The 17,581-nt window shown below is 31.6% G+C and overlaps 1 protein-coding gene across 2 annotated transcripts in view; it reads right to left on the bottom strand.

The window, feature by feature from the left end:
- The window catches only part of LOC127708373 (rap1 GTPase-GDP dissociation stimulator 1-B-like), a 65,621-nt gene that overhangs the window by 20,845 nt on the left and 27,195 nt on the right, over positions 1-17,581 (bottom strand). For both annotated transcript variants that reach the window (XM_052213235.1, XM_052213237.1), the window contains exons 5-8: positions 13,945-14,091; positions 10,430-10,558; positions 5,787-5,912; positions 3,689-3,832 (exon numbers count right to left, since the gene is read on the bottom strand). In XM_052213235.1, the coding sequence (XP_052069195.1) occupies positions 3,689-3,832; positions 5,787-5,912; positions 10,430-10,558; positions 13,945-14,091 (546 nt within the window). The remainder of the gene's footprint in view (positions 1-3,688; positions 3,833-5,786; positions 5,913-10,429; positions 10,559-13,944; positions 14,092-17,581) is intronic.

Genomic DNA, 17,581 nt, shown 5'->3' with positions numbered 1-17,581 from the left:
GTATTTCTAATCTACTACTGTATTGTTTGAATGAGTATGTTTGTGTTTAAATACCCTTTAAACCCATTTGAATGGCTGTTTTAAGGTGTTCAGTAAAGTATTATAAAGAATTTAAAAATTTAGGTCAACACCTCTCATGGGGGAAATCCCCCATAAATCGTGAAGGTTGGCAGGTCTGAACAATATATTCCAAATATGTGGTTGACCCTTCCAGAGTACCTGATATCTACTTCAGTTTTTTGTTGGGTTGTTGTTGCTGAGTCTTTAGTTTTCTATGAAGTGTTTTGAAGACTTGTATGTCCTTTTGTTGTTAATCGTTTTTTGCCATGTTGTCAGGGTTTCTTGGACTTTTGAATGTATTCTTGGTATTATCTGCCTAATTTTCAACTGATACGAAGTACAATCTCGTCCTTCTCTCTTACCTTTTTTTTGGTTATTATTACTTACAAAAATTAGAATCCCATAGATACAAGTACTCATGCAGTATTATTTCAGTGTAAGATATTTTGATGACCAAAATATGTGGTAAAAATAAAAAAGAATGCATTAACTATGAATGCGATAAGAATAATGATTAACTAAAATTATTTCAACACCATTTAAATTTCAATAATGAATTTATTATTATGTTCAAGGACTTGTATAATTACAATTCAAGATTATTTTTCCGATTTAAAAACAATGAAAATATAGAGAAAACATAAGTGCATCATTAAATTCTTGGCAATTCTCAGAAGAATGATTTTTGTGAAAGGAAAAGTTATCAATTTTAAATCTTTAAGTTGCCAAAAACAATTAAAATAAGTAGCATAATTACGCAATATAGATGTTTTCTACTGCCAAGTAAGATGCAATCTTTAGATCAATACATTCTGTTTTTTTTTACATAAATTAAAGTGAATAAGTGCACATATGTCATGCATTAAGTCTGTGCATGCTGTTATATCTGAACACTTTTAAATTTCCAGTATTTCAGTTTTCATGTTTTAAAGCAAAATGATTTCATTAGATAGAAGAGGGGAGTATAGGGAGTCTGAGTGTTGTGGGTAGCTGGTCACATGTATCTTTACATATAATTCAGTCTTTAACCTTTATAAAGGTATAACAGTCTTGTTGTGCGTTTGTTTTTTCTACATTGGCTAGAGGTATAGGGGGGGGGGGGGGGGTTGAGATCTCAAAAAACATGTTTAACCCCGCCGCATTTTTGCGCCTGTCCCAAGTCAGGAGCCTCTGGCCTTTGTTAGTCTTGCATCATTTTAAATTTTAGTTTCCTGTTTATAATTTGGAGTTTAGTATGACATCCATTATCACTGAACTAGCAGTGTTCTCCCCAGGATTTTTTGATAGCACCAGGGTAACGCGTGTGAACAACTTGGTGAACTGATTTATACAATCAGTTGTGTCGCATGGCGTCGCTATATTTCTAGTTACTGCATTTATTATGTCTCTTGTTTTGTTTTAATACTGTGGTACTGTGTTATGTCAGAATATTAATTATTATTGGTTAAAAAGATCAATAAACAGTTTGTATACTTTTAATATTTTTTAAAAATAATTAAAACATGATTCATTACATAATATTCATCTAAATTTAAAGTAATTAAATCTTTTATAAAATCCATGATCAATAAAAATAAAATATCTTTCAAACAGGAACATATATATTGTTAGATATACTGTTCCCAGATTCAAAAGAGAACAAAAATGTTCAATTTAAAAAAACTTTCTAGTTTCTAGATAGAAAGTTGTTGTATGTGAAAGGATTCCTGTCATAAGGAGATATAAAATTAACAAGAACAAAATTGTGTTATAATTTGAACCAATTTCTACCTTAAATTTTAATAAAAGAAATTTTTCATAAATTTTAAAACATTTTGCCATATTTCATGTTTATGTAAATATTAACCTTTCTTGTCTTTGGTGATAATCAAACATAGATACAGAATTAATACTGCACTGAAATCTAAATCTTTATTTGTCATGATCCATTTAGAAAGAATTCCTAAATCTATAAATTTATCTTAGGTCTATAGATCTTTAAGTAACCATATTCAATGTCAACAACAAAGTCTCCCTATTTTCCCGCCTAAATGACAGGAAGTAGATATAAATAGATTTAACATGTGCTTATGGATTAAATTTGCAAGATCACTTCTGTTATTCATTAATGATCATATGGATAAAGATATCCAGTTTGAAGGTACAGTCATGCATTTTATTTATAAAATAGAATAGATTACAGTTAATTGTAAATAATCTTGAATATTCTACGTGAACTAACTGGGTCATGTGATCCTTCCCCTTTGAATTACTTGTTGACAGTTTGAAAACGGAATATCATGCAAGAACTATATCATAAATAAAGATTTTGGCCATGGTTTAATCAGAGACATATAAAACTATAATATAAGTATTGAGCTAACTTTATAATGTACAAAATATGTACCGTTGTGTGTACAACTATCGGGTCAACACGGTTTGTGTACAAAGTATTTGGTTTGTGTACAAAGTATTTGCCGACTTGTCAGGTGGTGAGTGAAGCCTTAAAATAGTTATCTTTGATCATAAAGTTATGATCTCTAAATTAAAACACAAAGGAATCATGTAACAAGTGTTAATTACATCGATTAAATCCATTCTACAAAGGTTAACCTCATAAAGGTAAATCGATCACATGGTGTAAACAATCCGTGTTGAACTGGTTTGTACTGGTCAAATTTCACCTGTAATTTTATACCACACGGAAAAGATTTAACAAGTCGTTTAAAACTTTAACGATTTTCGATTTTTTAACTGAAAATTTTAGCACCACGGAGAAAAATTATACATCGCGGTAAGAACGATACCACCACGGTAAAAAATTATACATCGCGGGCCCGCGGTCCTTTAAGGGCCTGGGGAGAACACTGAACTAGTATACATTTTTGTTTAGGGGCCGGCTGAAGGACGCCTCCAGGTGCCGGAGTTTCTCGCTGCATTGAAGACCTATTAGTGGCCTTCAGCTGTTGTCTGCTCTATGGTCGGGTTGTTGTTTCTTTGACACATTCCCCATTTCCATTCTCAATTTTATTGTTCAAGTCATTTACCAATTGGCAATCAAAACGCAATCTCTGGATATGTGATAAAGTTAGTCAATTGTTTGCAATACCTCAGTGATTTATTCTGGGAACTTTAATTTCCTTCAACAATATAACTGATGGCCTTATAATTTTACAAAAGTATATGAAACAGCATTAAACAAAATTACAGATAGCTAGAGGATATGATGATTTCGGCATTGCATGACATTCTATCATGAAAATTGATTTTGAATTCTACAATTATCTGCCTCTATACCATCTTTTTAAGATTATTCTTCATGTACTCTTACTGTCTAAACTACAACAGATGCAATGATTCAATTGACTAAATAAAGTTCCTTGAGAAAACTCTCTCACATTGTTTTCTGGAAAAAGTAAGGCAGAGAAAAATCTCTCACATTGTTTTCTGGAGAGGTATGGCAGAGAAAAATCTCTCACATTGTTTTCTGGAGAGGTAAAGCATAGATGTATAAACCCATGCATCTATGGGTAAAGGAACCTTACCAGTTTGCGTGGAACTCTGTAATATTTATAAACAACACTAAAAGAACAGATAAATAATACAAAATGAAAGTTTAAAATTGTATCAATATTTCCAAGATATTTACCACCAGTGAGCAAAAGAACTAGCAAATCAGATGCCATTTTGATTGTCTGTTGACTTTCAGTGTCTAATTTGCCAGTCTTTGATTGGATAATCCTGATCAAGTGATTGCTTAAATTTGTCTCTGCCAACAAGTCCTTGATCTCATCTGAAATGACAAAGCAATTTTTTTGAAGGTTAAAACATTTTTTATTAGTATCAAATCAAGTAAGTCCTTCTGTCCTTTTCAAAGAATTTACAGATACAAAAGCACAAGTTAATCATCAACTAATCATTCAAGTTAATCATACCATGTTCCTAAGCTTTTCAAGGAATTCCTAAGCAAGAATATGTGTCCATAGGACCCCATGCCCTGCTTAAACTTTTACATTTCCATGTTCAGTGAACCAAAAAATCTGGTTGGCATTTATATTAAACAGTTCACTTCATAACGAATATGTGTACTTAGACCACTAACTAGCTTAAACCAAAACTTTAAGCTATTACGTTCCCAATTAATTGAAACTGGAAATCTGGGTCATGAGAATGCAGTTTCACATGTAAATACTAGAGGCTCTAAATTTGATTTAAAGTGTGTATTTATCTATTATAATTTTTATCATACATAACACCTAAAAAATGGTAAAAATTGTCATTAAAGGGCAATAACTCCAATCAGGAGTCGTCGGATGATTTCCTCAAGTTGTCTTAGTTGAAGATCTTGTCTTGCTGATCATTTTTGCTTATTTAATTTTCTATCTATCTATTATAATTTTAAGATATAAGGCAAAAACACAAACAATTGGTAAAAATCGTAATCAAAGGGCAATAACTCAAATAAGGAGTCGACTGACGATTTCAACCATGCAGACTTATTTGTAGAACTTGTTTTGCTGATCATTTTTGCATTTTAACGTTTATCTCTCTATATAACAGTTTTCAAGATAAAAGGCAAAAATGATAAAATTTGTCATTTAAGGGCAATAACTCCTATAAAAAGTCGTCTGACAGTTTTGACGTATATACACAATTGGAAGAGCTCAACATTCTAAACATTTTTGCCCTGTCAGATTTTCTCTATTTATAATTACAACAGTTTTCAAAATAATAGACAAAACTTGCATTTTACCCCTATGTTCTATTTTTAGCCATGTCTGCCATCTTGGTTGGCAAGCGGGGTCATCAGACACATTTTTTAAACTAGATACCCCAATGATGATTGTGGCCGAGTTTTGTTAAATTTGGCCCAGCAGATTCAGAGGAGAAGATTTTTGTAAAAGTTAATGGACAATGATGATGACGACGACGGACAAGGAACGGCAAGTGATGAGAAAAGCTCACTTGGCCCATTGGGCTAACTGAGCTAAAAAGGGAGATTTGGGGTATACATTAATTAAACAGCAACCCAACAACAAGAATAGACAGAGACATCAAGAGGGCAATGCACAATCTTTTCAAATAGACAGTTGACCAAGATAGCATGTTTAGCACTTAATCATCATAAAAGTTATACAATGACTTCCCTGTGACTATTGAATTTCAATACAATAAAATTTATACAATGACTTCACTGTGACTATTGAATTTCAATACAATAAAATTTATACAATGACTTCACTGTGACTATTGAATTTCAATACAATAAAAGTTATACAATGACTTCACTGTGACTATTGAATTTCAATGCAATAAAAGTTATACAATGACTTCACTGTGACTATTGAATTTCAATGCAATAAAAGTTATACAATGACTTCACTGTGACTATTGAATTTCAATGCAATAAAAGTTATACAATGACTTCACTGTGACTATTGAATTTCAATACAATAAAAGTTATACAATGACTTCACTGTGACTATTGAATTTCAATGCAATAAAAGTTATACAATGACTTCACTGTGACTATTGAATTTCAATGCAATAAAAGTTATACAATGACTTCACTGTGACTATTGAATTTCAATGCAATAAAAGTATTTTAATAATTTACACTGCACTGGCAATAAAGCAACACTTTGTTAACTGAAACCCACCGATTCCAGAGCTGAACCAAAACATGAAGTAAATACGATTCATGTCAATGAAATTCCTAAAAGCAGTCAGATCAAAGATATACTTACCCCATTCTGACATGTTGATCAACATATCTAGTATAGTATCAGTATGAGCTCCATCATTATCAGACTGTAACAGGTTGACAATAGTATTACACAGGTTAGACTTTACCAGTCTGTCTCTACTGAAGTCTGCAAGAAAAAAAATAGAAGATTTATAAACATGATGTCATGAGTAGTATCAAGACAAATTAAAGAACTTGTAACCAAAATTTGTCAAACTAAAGACTACATGTTAGGCTATGAATATACTTCCTAGGTAAACAAATATGGACAATTTCAATGGCCTGAGTACTAGTAATCTTTGACAGTAACTCATAGACCTGCACTGGTTGACTGGGATATAGATAAATATGGTCACCTGGACTTTTCTCATATATCCAGCAGTAAGATGATACTAAGATCCATCATGAAGGTATGTTCTCCATGATGTACAGTATGTATACAATATATACAGCATCATCTAGTCAGAATGGGGACCTTCAATCTATTTACATTACATTTTAAAGGGGGTCTTGTGACTTGTAGCCAGACAATATTTCTTACACTACCAAACATATCCTTTTAAGGGGTTGTATGTGACTTGTAGCCAGACAATATTTCTTACACTACCAAACATATCCTTTTAAGGGGTCTTGTGAATTGTAGCCAGACAATATTTCTTACACTACCAAACATATCCTTTTAAGGGGTCTTGTGACTTGTAGCCAGACAATATTTCTTACACTACCAAACATTTCCTTTTAAGGGGTCTTGTGACTTGTAGCCAGACAATATTTCTTACACTACCAAACATATCCTTTTAAGGGGTCTTGTGACTTGTAGCCAGACAATATTTCTTACACTACCAAACATATCCTTTTAAGGGGTCTTGTGACTTGTAGCCAGACAATATTTCTTACACTACCAAACATATCCTTTTAAGGGGTCTTGTGACTTGTAGCCAGACAATATTTCTTACACTACCAAACATATCATTTTAAGGGGTCTTGTGACTTGTAGCCAGACAATATTTCTTACACTACCAAACATATCCTTTTAAGGGGTCTTGTGACTTGTAGCCAGACAATATTTCTTACACTACCAAACATATCCTTTTAAGGGGTCTTGTGACTTGTAGCCAGACAAAATTTCTTACACTACCAAACATATCCTTTTAAGGGGTCTTGTGACTTGTAGCCAGACAATATTTCTTACACTACCAAACATATCCTTTTAAGGGGTCTTGTGACTTGTAGCCAGACAATATTTCTTACACTATCAAACATATAATTTTTGAAGAGTCACATTTACAGAACTACCAAATAACTTTTGTTCTGAATATCAAACAAATAACAATCAATTAAAAAATAATTAAACAAGTATTGTTCAATAAAATATATGTAGGATATAGACATTGCCAAGTCCATGTTTTCATTGATTAAAAAAATAAAATAGGAGATGCAAAATGCAGTTAGGTATCATTACGTACAATGGGAGGTAACTCTCATTCTACCTAATTGATAACACCTTGTACAAGATTGCTTCCCCTTGTTACTTCATCCGGGTTTTAGTTAACATGTGGTATTAAGCAAGAGAGCATGTTCCAGCCACATTTTATTATGTAATTGATTTTTTCTTTTTTTTCTTCTTATTACTTTTATTATTACCCACATCAGGGTTCAGGTGCTTCATCATTGTAGCTTATTGATACCATGTTTGGTATAACTATATATGATTGCATTATTATAATAAAGCATCTTTCGACAAACACTATTATGTTTTATTGAAATCAAGTTAAAAGTTTAGGAGCGCTTACAGATTATTGTGACAAACAAATTCTATTATTTTAGCATTATCATAAATTTAATGAACATATATTACACTTGAAACAGAATAAAAGTACTTTAGAAACAGGAAATAACAGAATAAAAAATTCCTCTCTACAGCAAGTGAACATCTTCCTTCTGTTATTTACACAGATATTGCATCACTTTAATCATTGAACACAAGTATCACCATATGTCTTCAAAAATATAATAAATTGAATTTTCAAAAAACGTATGAAGATAACCAATGATTGGTCAATAAAACATCTCTGAACCATTAATATGCACATCTTGAAAACATAACAGCTCTCAAGATGTAAAATCATTACTGGAAGTTAAAATATCTGTGTTATTAATGGTTGAAAAGTAGACAATTGAATCTTATATCTTAAATGTATCAACTGCATCCTGGTCTGTCAAAATTTCTTTGCGCTAATACAGAAAATTTGGCAAACAAATATCGGTAATAGGACTTGCATCTTTTTAAAAATGCTTTATGTACAGCAAGTGACCAACCTAATTACCAGATGTTGGTGTCTTGTACAATTCAAATGAATCAAATGAAAAATAAAAAGTACCAAAGCAAGAAAATTACATTATAGTATCAAGAGCTAACGGCTCTTACCGTATACATCCTTGGCTTTCAAATATTCGGCTTTAAGCATTCTTGATGAATGTAAATCCAGAAATGCTGTTCATACGCATGCAATTTATAAAGTGTTGTTTTCAATTTTTTTCAAAATTATTTTTTCCTCATTTGATTCCAACAGTCATTATTATTTCATATATCTCATACGATTTACTTTTTTATTAGTGCTTTTAACAATGAAGGACTTTTGAAAGTTGGCATGCAGAATTATCAATTTTAATTTTGTACTGTTTTGTTGAAAATGGTCACTGATTCTGTAACTTTATTAGGCATATGTTTCAATTTGGATTCTTGAGACAATTTTATTGCACAAGTTAAGACAACAAAAGCCTAGGAATCTTTAATTCACCCTACAACTGTAAGCTATGACAATGTCAGACGAGCATTATGGGTCTGTTTGAAAAGCTTATGTGGATATCAGCATATATATAGGCACCTGTCAATTTTTATTTTCAAAGTCATTTATTTAATGTAATGTTTACAATGCTGTTTCCACTACATCTTTTTTTCGAAGAAAAAATTCACCAAAAGATAAAAACAAGCTATCTTTCAAAGCACCCAAAAGGTGTACTTCAAGGAAAACATTTATCACTTCTTTTCATCCATTTACCAGATTAAATCTTATAATCTTATCATTTTCTTTTTATAATGAAAAATTACCCTTTACATTCAAAAATAATTCACAGTTATCAAACAGGAGGACTATGCATGTCAGAAGCATGATTTGATTGTATCATCTTCAACTATTTTTTGTAGATGAAAGCAATCTGCTTAACTTCCTTTTTGCATCTATTAAGAGACTGAAAAGAATTCTTCCGTCACAAAAAAGAAACATCAGCATGAGTAATTACTTTGCAAATATTGTAGACTTTGCTTTAAAGCTTTCTAGACAGTTTACTTGTCTGACTGAGCAAAGTTACTGACAGTATCCTGTTGCACAGCTAAACTTACTTTAATTAGCAAACCTACTGGCAGCGAGAATCAGGATAAGCAGAGCTAAGAAAAATCTCATGTGGACAAGCAATCTGTAAACTGACTGGAATTTTACACAGAGCTAATCTAACCTGTACCAGTAATGCAACAGAAAGTGCACAAAACTATACACTGAGTTAACTTAACCAGAATGATAAAGAGCCAAGCTACTAACTGGGGAGAAATATATTTCAACAAAGGTTAATTTACCAGAATCAGCAACTGAGAAGAATATTAAACCTTACATGATAAATCATAGCTACTAACAGTAAGAAAACCATGTTATGATATCTAAAACTAACCTCACTTGAATCAGTAAATCTCCTATAATGATATCTGTTTTAACTTTACATAACCACAACAAAGATAGTTAATGAGGAGAACAATGTTAAGATACATTAAACAAACCTAACCTGAATCAGCAAGCTACTGAGGAGAATCGTGCTATATAGAGCAAACATTCCCTGATCAAAATCATGTTATATAGAACAAACCTTGCCTGAATCTACTATGGAGTTCCATGGTTTACTGAGCAAACTTTCCCATAATCACCAAACCTACTGAAGTGAACCATGTTATATAGAACAAACCTTGCGTGAATCAGCAAAGCTATAGAAGAGATCCATGCTACATAGAGCAAAATTTGCCTGAATCAGTAAAGCTACTGAGGAGAACCACGGTTAACTGAGCAAACTTTCCAATAATCACCAAACCTACTGAAGAGAACCATGCTATATTGATTTATATAGAGCATATGATAATATAAGCTACTGAATGTGAGGAGAACCCTGTTACATAAAACTAACTGTAAATGAAACAGGATCGCTACTGATTTTGAGGACACCTATGTGACACAGATCTAGTATTACCTGAATTGGCAAATCAACAGACTGTCAGAATGTTACAGATGTTACACAAAGTTATTCTAACCTGAATCAGCAAAGCTGCTAACTGTGAGGAGACTAATGTTACAGAAAGCTAATCTTACCCGAATCAGCAAAGCTGCTGACTGTGAGGAGACTAATGTTCCACAAAGCTAATCTTATCTGAATCGGCAAAGCTGCTAACTGTGAGGAGACTAATGTTACACAAAGCTAATCTTACCTGAATCAGCAAAGCTGCTAACTGTGAGGAGACTAATGTTCCAGAAAGCTAATCTTACCTGAATCAGCAAAGCTGCTGACTGTGAGGAGACTAATGTTACACAAAGCTAATCTTACCTGAATCAGCAAAGCTGCTGACTGTGAGGAGAACCATGTTACATAAGGCTCTATCAGATAGGTGGTAGGATATATATTGTTCTAACATGTCTAATACTCCTTCTTCTAAAGCTCTTTCTTGAAGACTTTCTAAAAAATAAAGATGTATCATGTCTAAGCAACAGAAATTTTCTCCTGTTTATTCTTAGATTTTTTTTGTTAAAAAAAATCCTCTTGATTATTGTAGCAGTTTCATTTTAGAGGCAAATTTGGTCTAAGATGAACATCAACAGACTAGGAGGTTCTGATAAGATGTTTGTTTTTCTTTTAGATAAACTTTTCGTTTTATTCTGTTCTGGAACACCATTCTGATGAACACTGTTTTTAAATTAATCTAATACATCAATACACTTAATTGTTTTCCTTCTTTCATGTCTGGATACCCAATGATAACTATTACTTAAAGGGACATAAAATAAGATTTTGACAATATTATTATTCAAACACTAACAGTAATATTATTTGCTTTGAAAATATTAACAGGAAAAGAATTGCAATAATTATTCATAATCAATTTTGTCAAAATATTAAAGCCCCAAAAAATCACTGATACATTATTGACTTGCATGACAATAATTCAAGTTCATTAAACCATATGCATGGGACTCATCATTTCACCCCCAGTTAAAGATGCCTGTGCATGTGCTCAGCGTGTTCAATTATCAAAAAGAATGTCAGCCGCAAAAGTGAAACTAGGGATTCAATAGGAAGACCAATTACACTGACTGATTCTACCCACAAAAAAATCATTCTTATACAGGTTACAGGTACATGATGATGAACATTATCTTTTTTTTTATCTATGATATGATATCAAACAAAAACTCGAAATTAAACTTTTGCACGTGATATTATATAAATAACACATAGCTGAGAGGGTGATAGAGCAGATTGTTACCCAAAGAAAACATTGTCAACCGAGGTGAAGCCAAGGTTGACAATGCTTTTTTCGAGGGGTACCAATCTGCTCTATCACCCTCTCAGCTATGTGTTATTTAATTTATTATACTGAATGTCCTATCAATATTGTCTTTTACTGTTGAATTTTAAATTTAAAGTATTTTACTATGACGTCACGTACATAACAATGTTAAAAAAATCAACATAAGTTTAGCAAGGTTTTTTATATTATTATTTTGAGCCTATGAAAAAGTTCTGAGCCAAAACTTGGAACTTGAGAGTTGTCTTTAATTATTTGATTTAAATTCAATTTGTTATCCTTTAAACTATTGATTTTTGATTGGTCTGCACAAGAGGGTGACATTCAAAAAAATTGTCTCCCGCTCAGCCATGGGATAGAGTAAATTGTCTCCCTCGTATTAGCCAATCAAAATCTGGCATTTTAACGTGAAGTATAATATATCTAACTATATCTATTTATCTATTTCTATATATATCAGGATCATATGGCTATATGCAATTCTAGAAGATCATGTCCCAAAATGTGAATACCTTTTACAATTTTTATGCATTATTTATTGTATCATATTGAACTTTAGTAATTTTAATAATGTAACTATTTTGGTCTCTGATTATTTATATAACTAATACTGGGACTAATTTATACTTTAATGAGTAATTAGTCTACTGTTACTTCAAATGTGTTTACTAGTTGCTTAAGTACTCATCGGTACACTTAATGTGCATTTTGCTTTTAGAAACTGTGAATAAAAACAGTAAAAGGGTCAAATAAAGTCAATTTTTTTTTAATAATGTCTGATTTAAACATCTATAGAACTATTAACTGAAACTAATTCCTGGCTATTTTACAGAGAATTAAAAATAATTTATTTTCTGCAAAGAACTATAGGACAAAGAATTGCTGTAGGCACATTACTGGTGAATGTATGATAAATTCAAAGTACTATGCAGTTAATATATTCTGATCAGAAGTGATGTAAATGCTTAGTAGTACATATTGGTATACTATTCTGTCAGTTCTTGAATGTATTATTGAAGATCATTAGGCCAGACCATTTTAACACGTGTTTTATATTTCAGCTAACTCATTATGTTTGTTGCTGATCTTCAATGTTCAAAATGTAAATAAAAAATTTCCAAATTCTTATTTATTGTAAGTAGCCTAGGAACTATTCAAAGTACTTGCATACCACTAGAGTTCCATACATAAATGCATAAAATATTTGTCTTGAGATATTAAGCATAAAACAACCAATCAATCCGTATATTATGCATCTACAAAGATATATGTGAGACAGGAAGCAGGAAACCCCAAAACAAAATAAAAAAACAACATTTAGCAGTAGAAATATCATTTTCAAAGGTCAAATTCTAGTTTTACAGTTTCCTTTGAGTGTACAAAGGTGAGAGGATTCTGTCTATGATCTATTCAAATATTGTAATCAAGGTGTTCAGGATTTGTATTGTTTACTTTTTTTTTTATATTGTAAATCTACCAAAAAATATATATATTTTCATGTTTTTTGTGTTGGTCCGACATTTTTTCCCCCTGATTCATGAATTAGATGAGTTCAGCAAGTTTTCCATAATCCTGTTAACTAACTATATCAGTATGTAAGTATATCAATCAGAAATAGAATGTATACTATTTATACTGGATGACATGTATATCCTTGTATTATAGGTGACGGGGTCATGTTCAAATTAAGCAAAGTCTGCAGACTCTGTAATTAAGGATTCAGTACATTAAACTTTACAGGAAATACTAGATACGGTACTAGAAGTAGACACTTTTTATATACGTGGAAATAAATTATACAGAACATATGTATAAACTACTTATTTGATAAATGTAAAACTTTCATTCAAAGCTAGACTTGCTTTACCATGGTTCTAAGTTACCATTCAGGACTAACAATTTTTTTCCATTTTAACAAGTTATACTGACCACTTTCATTAAACCTCATGGCAGCTAAGTCAGTGTCAACCCTGTTCAACTGTTGATGATTGATCAATTGTTGGTGTTTAATGCCCAGCAGCGCAACAAGACAATATCAAAGAGATGAAGATGAAATGGAATTGAGAATGGAAATAGGGAATGTGTCAAAGAGACAACAACCTGACCAAAAAGCAGAAAACATACTGTATTATTCCAAAAATTTTTCAAGATTTTTATTATTGACAAAATTGCTACAGGATAGGTTTCACAAAATAAATACTCACATTTTAAATGTCATTAGCATTATTTGTATGCTGCATTTCCAGAAATTGTAATTATAATTTTCGCAATTGTGTTCATTGGTCAACAATCGTAATAATGAAGACACGCAAAAATTTCTGAATTTACAGTTGTAGAAAACTAACAAGCAATAAAAAAGGGATAGTATCGGACACACACATGGAAGGAATTATGATTATCACAGTATATATAAGATGTGTTAGGTAAAGTCAGAAAGTTTATCTTCAGCATCGGCCCCTACAAGCCTGTAGTTAAGCAATTATCTACTTTAGATAATGTCTTATGTAGGGATCATTGAAGTATTAGGTGATTTTACCATGTGTATTTGTAAGATTCAGAAGAAATCCACAAGCTATGGTACGGAGTCTGTCTGCTCCTTCCTCTTCACTCTTTATCTTTGACTTCAAAAGAGACAACAACTTAGCCATTCCATCAAATGAATCAACTGCATTTCTGCCCTCATCTAAAAATGAAAAAAAAAGATTGTCTAAACTGATATTTTTGTTTAGAAATTCCAATAGGGAACACATCATCAAACCAATCTTTAAGACGTTTTAGCCACTGACATTCTTCAATTTCTTTTTTATCCTTCTAACCTACATGGTAGAATTGTCACTTTCACAATTATTCAGACTGTATTGAGAATTGAATGTATTAAGTAATGATTGTGAAAGTGACTTGTCTACATTGTAGGTTAGAAAAATAATAAAGAAACTGAAGAAGGCCAGTGGCATAAACGTTTTAAAAAATGGTTTAATTACTACATAAAACTAAAATTGATGTAAAAATGTCTGAAAAGATTTTTTTTACAAATACCATTTCATTTGAACTCTATAACACAATCAAAACTGAGATTTTGAAAGGCAACCTACACTATTAAATTAAGAATTCAAAATATTAAAAAATCTGATAAAATAGTTCCAAGCTAAGTACAGTATCAGTATCTGGGATACAGAATTGCCTTTTAAATTGATTTGAGAATCAGGTTTCAAGGTTGAATGAATTATTCATATGTAAGTATAAAAGCTGGACTCATTCCTTAGCCAGACAATATATCTGTCACACAAAGTTCATTATTATTAGGTATAGCTTGATGAATAGCTCACCTCACAATCAAGCATAGCTGTTTATAAGAAGAAGTTGGATATCAACCTCTGTTCAATGGATTGAAGTATTTCAACACGGCCATTTTATCTTTCAGTATCAGTATCTGAACAGACAATCTTTATAACAAGACCAGGATGAATATACAAAATTTCTAACCTATTTTGGTCAAATTCGGATTTTATTTAGCAAACTTCAGACACAAAATAAAAATACTGTAAACCATCTAATTTTCGTGACTTTTACAGACCTGTAGAAAAATAACGCCAATATAAATCGTCGCGAAAATATATAAAATTTGGATCTGCCCTTTTTAAATACATCAAGTAAATGTGAAAATAGCGAAATTAAATCGCTGTGAAGTGGTCTAGAAAGCGCTAAATGCTAAATAAGGTATCAGTGAAAATAAGTTTGTTAACAGTATTAGATTTTTGCTTAAAATTTATACTGTGTATAAATGTGATTTTATAATACAGTTGGGTTCAACAATCTCCACCATAATTTTCAATATGATCTAAAGAGTAGTGAAGGAATCAACAGTTAATTCAATGCAGAATGGAGGCAGACTATAAGCTCATCTTATTGCATATGTCATATGATTATATGATTTAAATCATATAAATATTTGTATAGCTTATAATTAGGCCACAAATTATGATTAATATGTAAGAATGATGATAATCAAAGAAAAAAATAATAGTACCAGGAAGTAAAATAGATAAAGAACCATGCTGATGGACATTAAATCAGTAAGACTTCCTGGAGGAGTTCTAAGGTTATCTGGTAACATTAACATGTTAAACTGATATAAATCTTCACATAATTTACAAACAAATCAATGAAATGCTAGATTTATGCAGATTTTGTGATATCAATTAAACTAAAATAATTGCCTTGTTGTTTGCTTCAATACTGCATTTCTCTTCATGCCTGTACATACCTACATCATTCTATAATTAACACTGATGATCATACATGTTGAGGATTATGGAAATTGAGTAAATTTAGAGAAAGCACATCTAAATAAATAAAAATTATTCCAACACTGTTTGTGTGTGTGGTTTTTTTAACATGACTTTTTACCTTACTTTCTATATGTGTATCAATGTAAACAAAAAACTGATGAAAAAAAAAAACCAACAACAACAGAACGACAGATCGATATGTATGTGTCTCTTTCCACCTAAAAAGGTCCTTCCTGATTCCCATATCAATTATATTCTTGAGTAGTACTTTCAGTTAGTCTTCAAAAGAAAGCAATCACTGGCCAAAGTCGTGATGACATGAAATATCTTTTATCGTATATAATCAGCTATTCTATTGAGATGATAGTTTCCGTTACTCATGCACTTTATGATTAATCAAAAGAACATTCTTTGATCAAATTGGGAGAAGCTTATGTTGTGCTGCACAGGATAAAAAAATCTTACCAGAAGTTTATGTGCACGGACTAGCATTATTAAAAGATGTTCATTATACCCAATCAAGTTTTCAAAGGTTAAATAAATTTCATTTTATGAAAACAGAATTAAGTCTTACATTATTCTTCATTGAGCTTAATAAATTCACTGAGTGGATAAGAATAAAATAGAAAATGAAATTTTCCTGATTGAAAGCAACAAATACTACCAGACATTAAAAACATTTTTTTTCTTGAACTTCTAATGCTTCACTATGTCTGGGTTCATTGACCACATAAGAATATCTTCAAACAAGAATATGTCTGATGCCCCACCCATAGTATCATATTTCCATCATGGAATTCCATGTTCAGAGAATTGTAAAATCTTAGGCAACCCCTAATTAAACATATATTTTCAAAAGTTCACATTATAATGAACATGCGAACTAACTACCTTAAATAGAAAATTAAACCTACCATAAACCAAAACTTTAACCTACCTTAAACCAAAACTTTAACCTACCATAAACGAAAACTTTAACCTATCATAAACCAAAACTTTAACCTACATTTAAACCAAAACTTTAACCTACCATAAACCAAAACTTTAACCTACTATAAACCAAAACTTTAACCTACCATAAACCAAAACTTTAACCTTCCATAAACCAAAACTTTAACCTACCATAAACCAAAACTTTAACCTACCATAAAGCAAAACTTTAACCTACCCTAAACCAAAACTTTAACCTACCATAAACCAAAACTCTAACCTATCATAGACCAAAACTTTAACCTACCATAAAGCAAAACTTTAACCTACCCTAAACCAAAACTTTAACCTACCATAAACCAAAACTCTAACCTATCATAGACCAAAACTTTAACCTACCATAAACCAAAACTTTAATCTGATAGACTGGCATCTGGACACACAGACTGGAAAACGTAACCCCTCCCCCACAGTTCCCAAGGCACAAAAAGATAGGTTATGGCTTTTTCGGCTATGAATGTGCATGGATATGTTTGCATGTATTTGGCTGTCAATCGACACAATAATCTTTCCAAGTTATCACGCATAATAAACAAACTTAATGAGTTTCAATTTAATTCACAGTCTAGCTAGGCTCAGGGTATATTTTACAGCTTATTGACACATGGTATACACCCTTGCTCATTATTTAAAGATAAAGGGAGAAATACAAGTCTTTAAATGATGCTTAAGTTTCACTCAAAAAAATATACAGGTGGTCCTGTTCATATGATAGTTGGATTAAGCATCAGCTTCTTAATGTAGCTTCCTAATTAGATGAATATTGAATAGGCTTTTGGTAGCAGTTGGTGGCCCTCTATAAATTGCCACAGGGAATTTTAATTGAATTTGAAGGCACAAAAATATCAGGCATGTTAAAGATAGAACTTCAACAAACCAAACCAGTGAGTACCC

This window comes from Mytilus californianus, unplaced genomic scaffold (assembly GCF_021869535.1).
Source record: "Mytilus californianus isolate M0D057914Y unplaced genomic scaffold, xbMytCali1.0.p SCAF_7, whole genome shotgun sequence".
NCBI lineage: Eukaryota > Metazoa > Mollusca > Bivalvia > Mytilida > Mytilidae > Mytilus > Mytilus californianus.
Note: the sequence above shows the minus strand (reverse complement) of the source record. Positions and strands in the feature narration are given on the sequence as shown.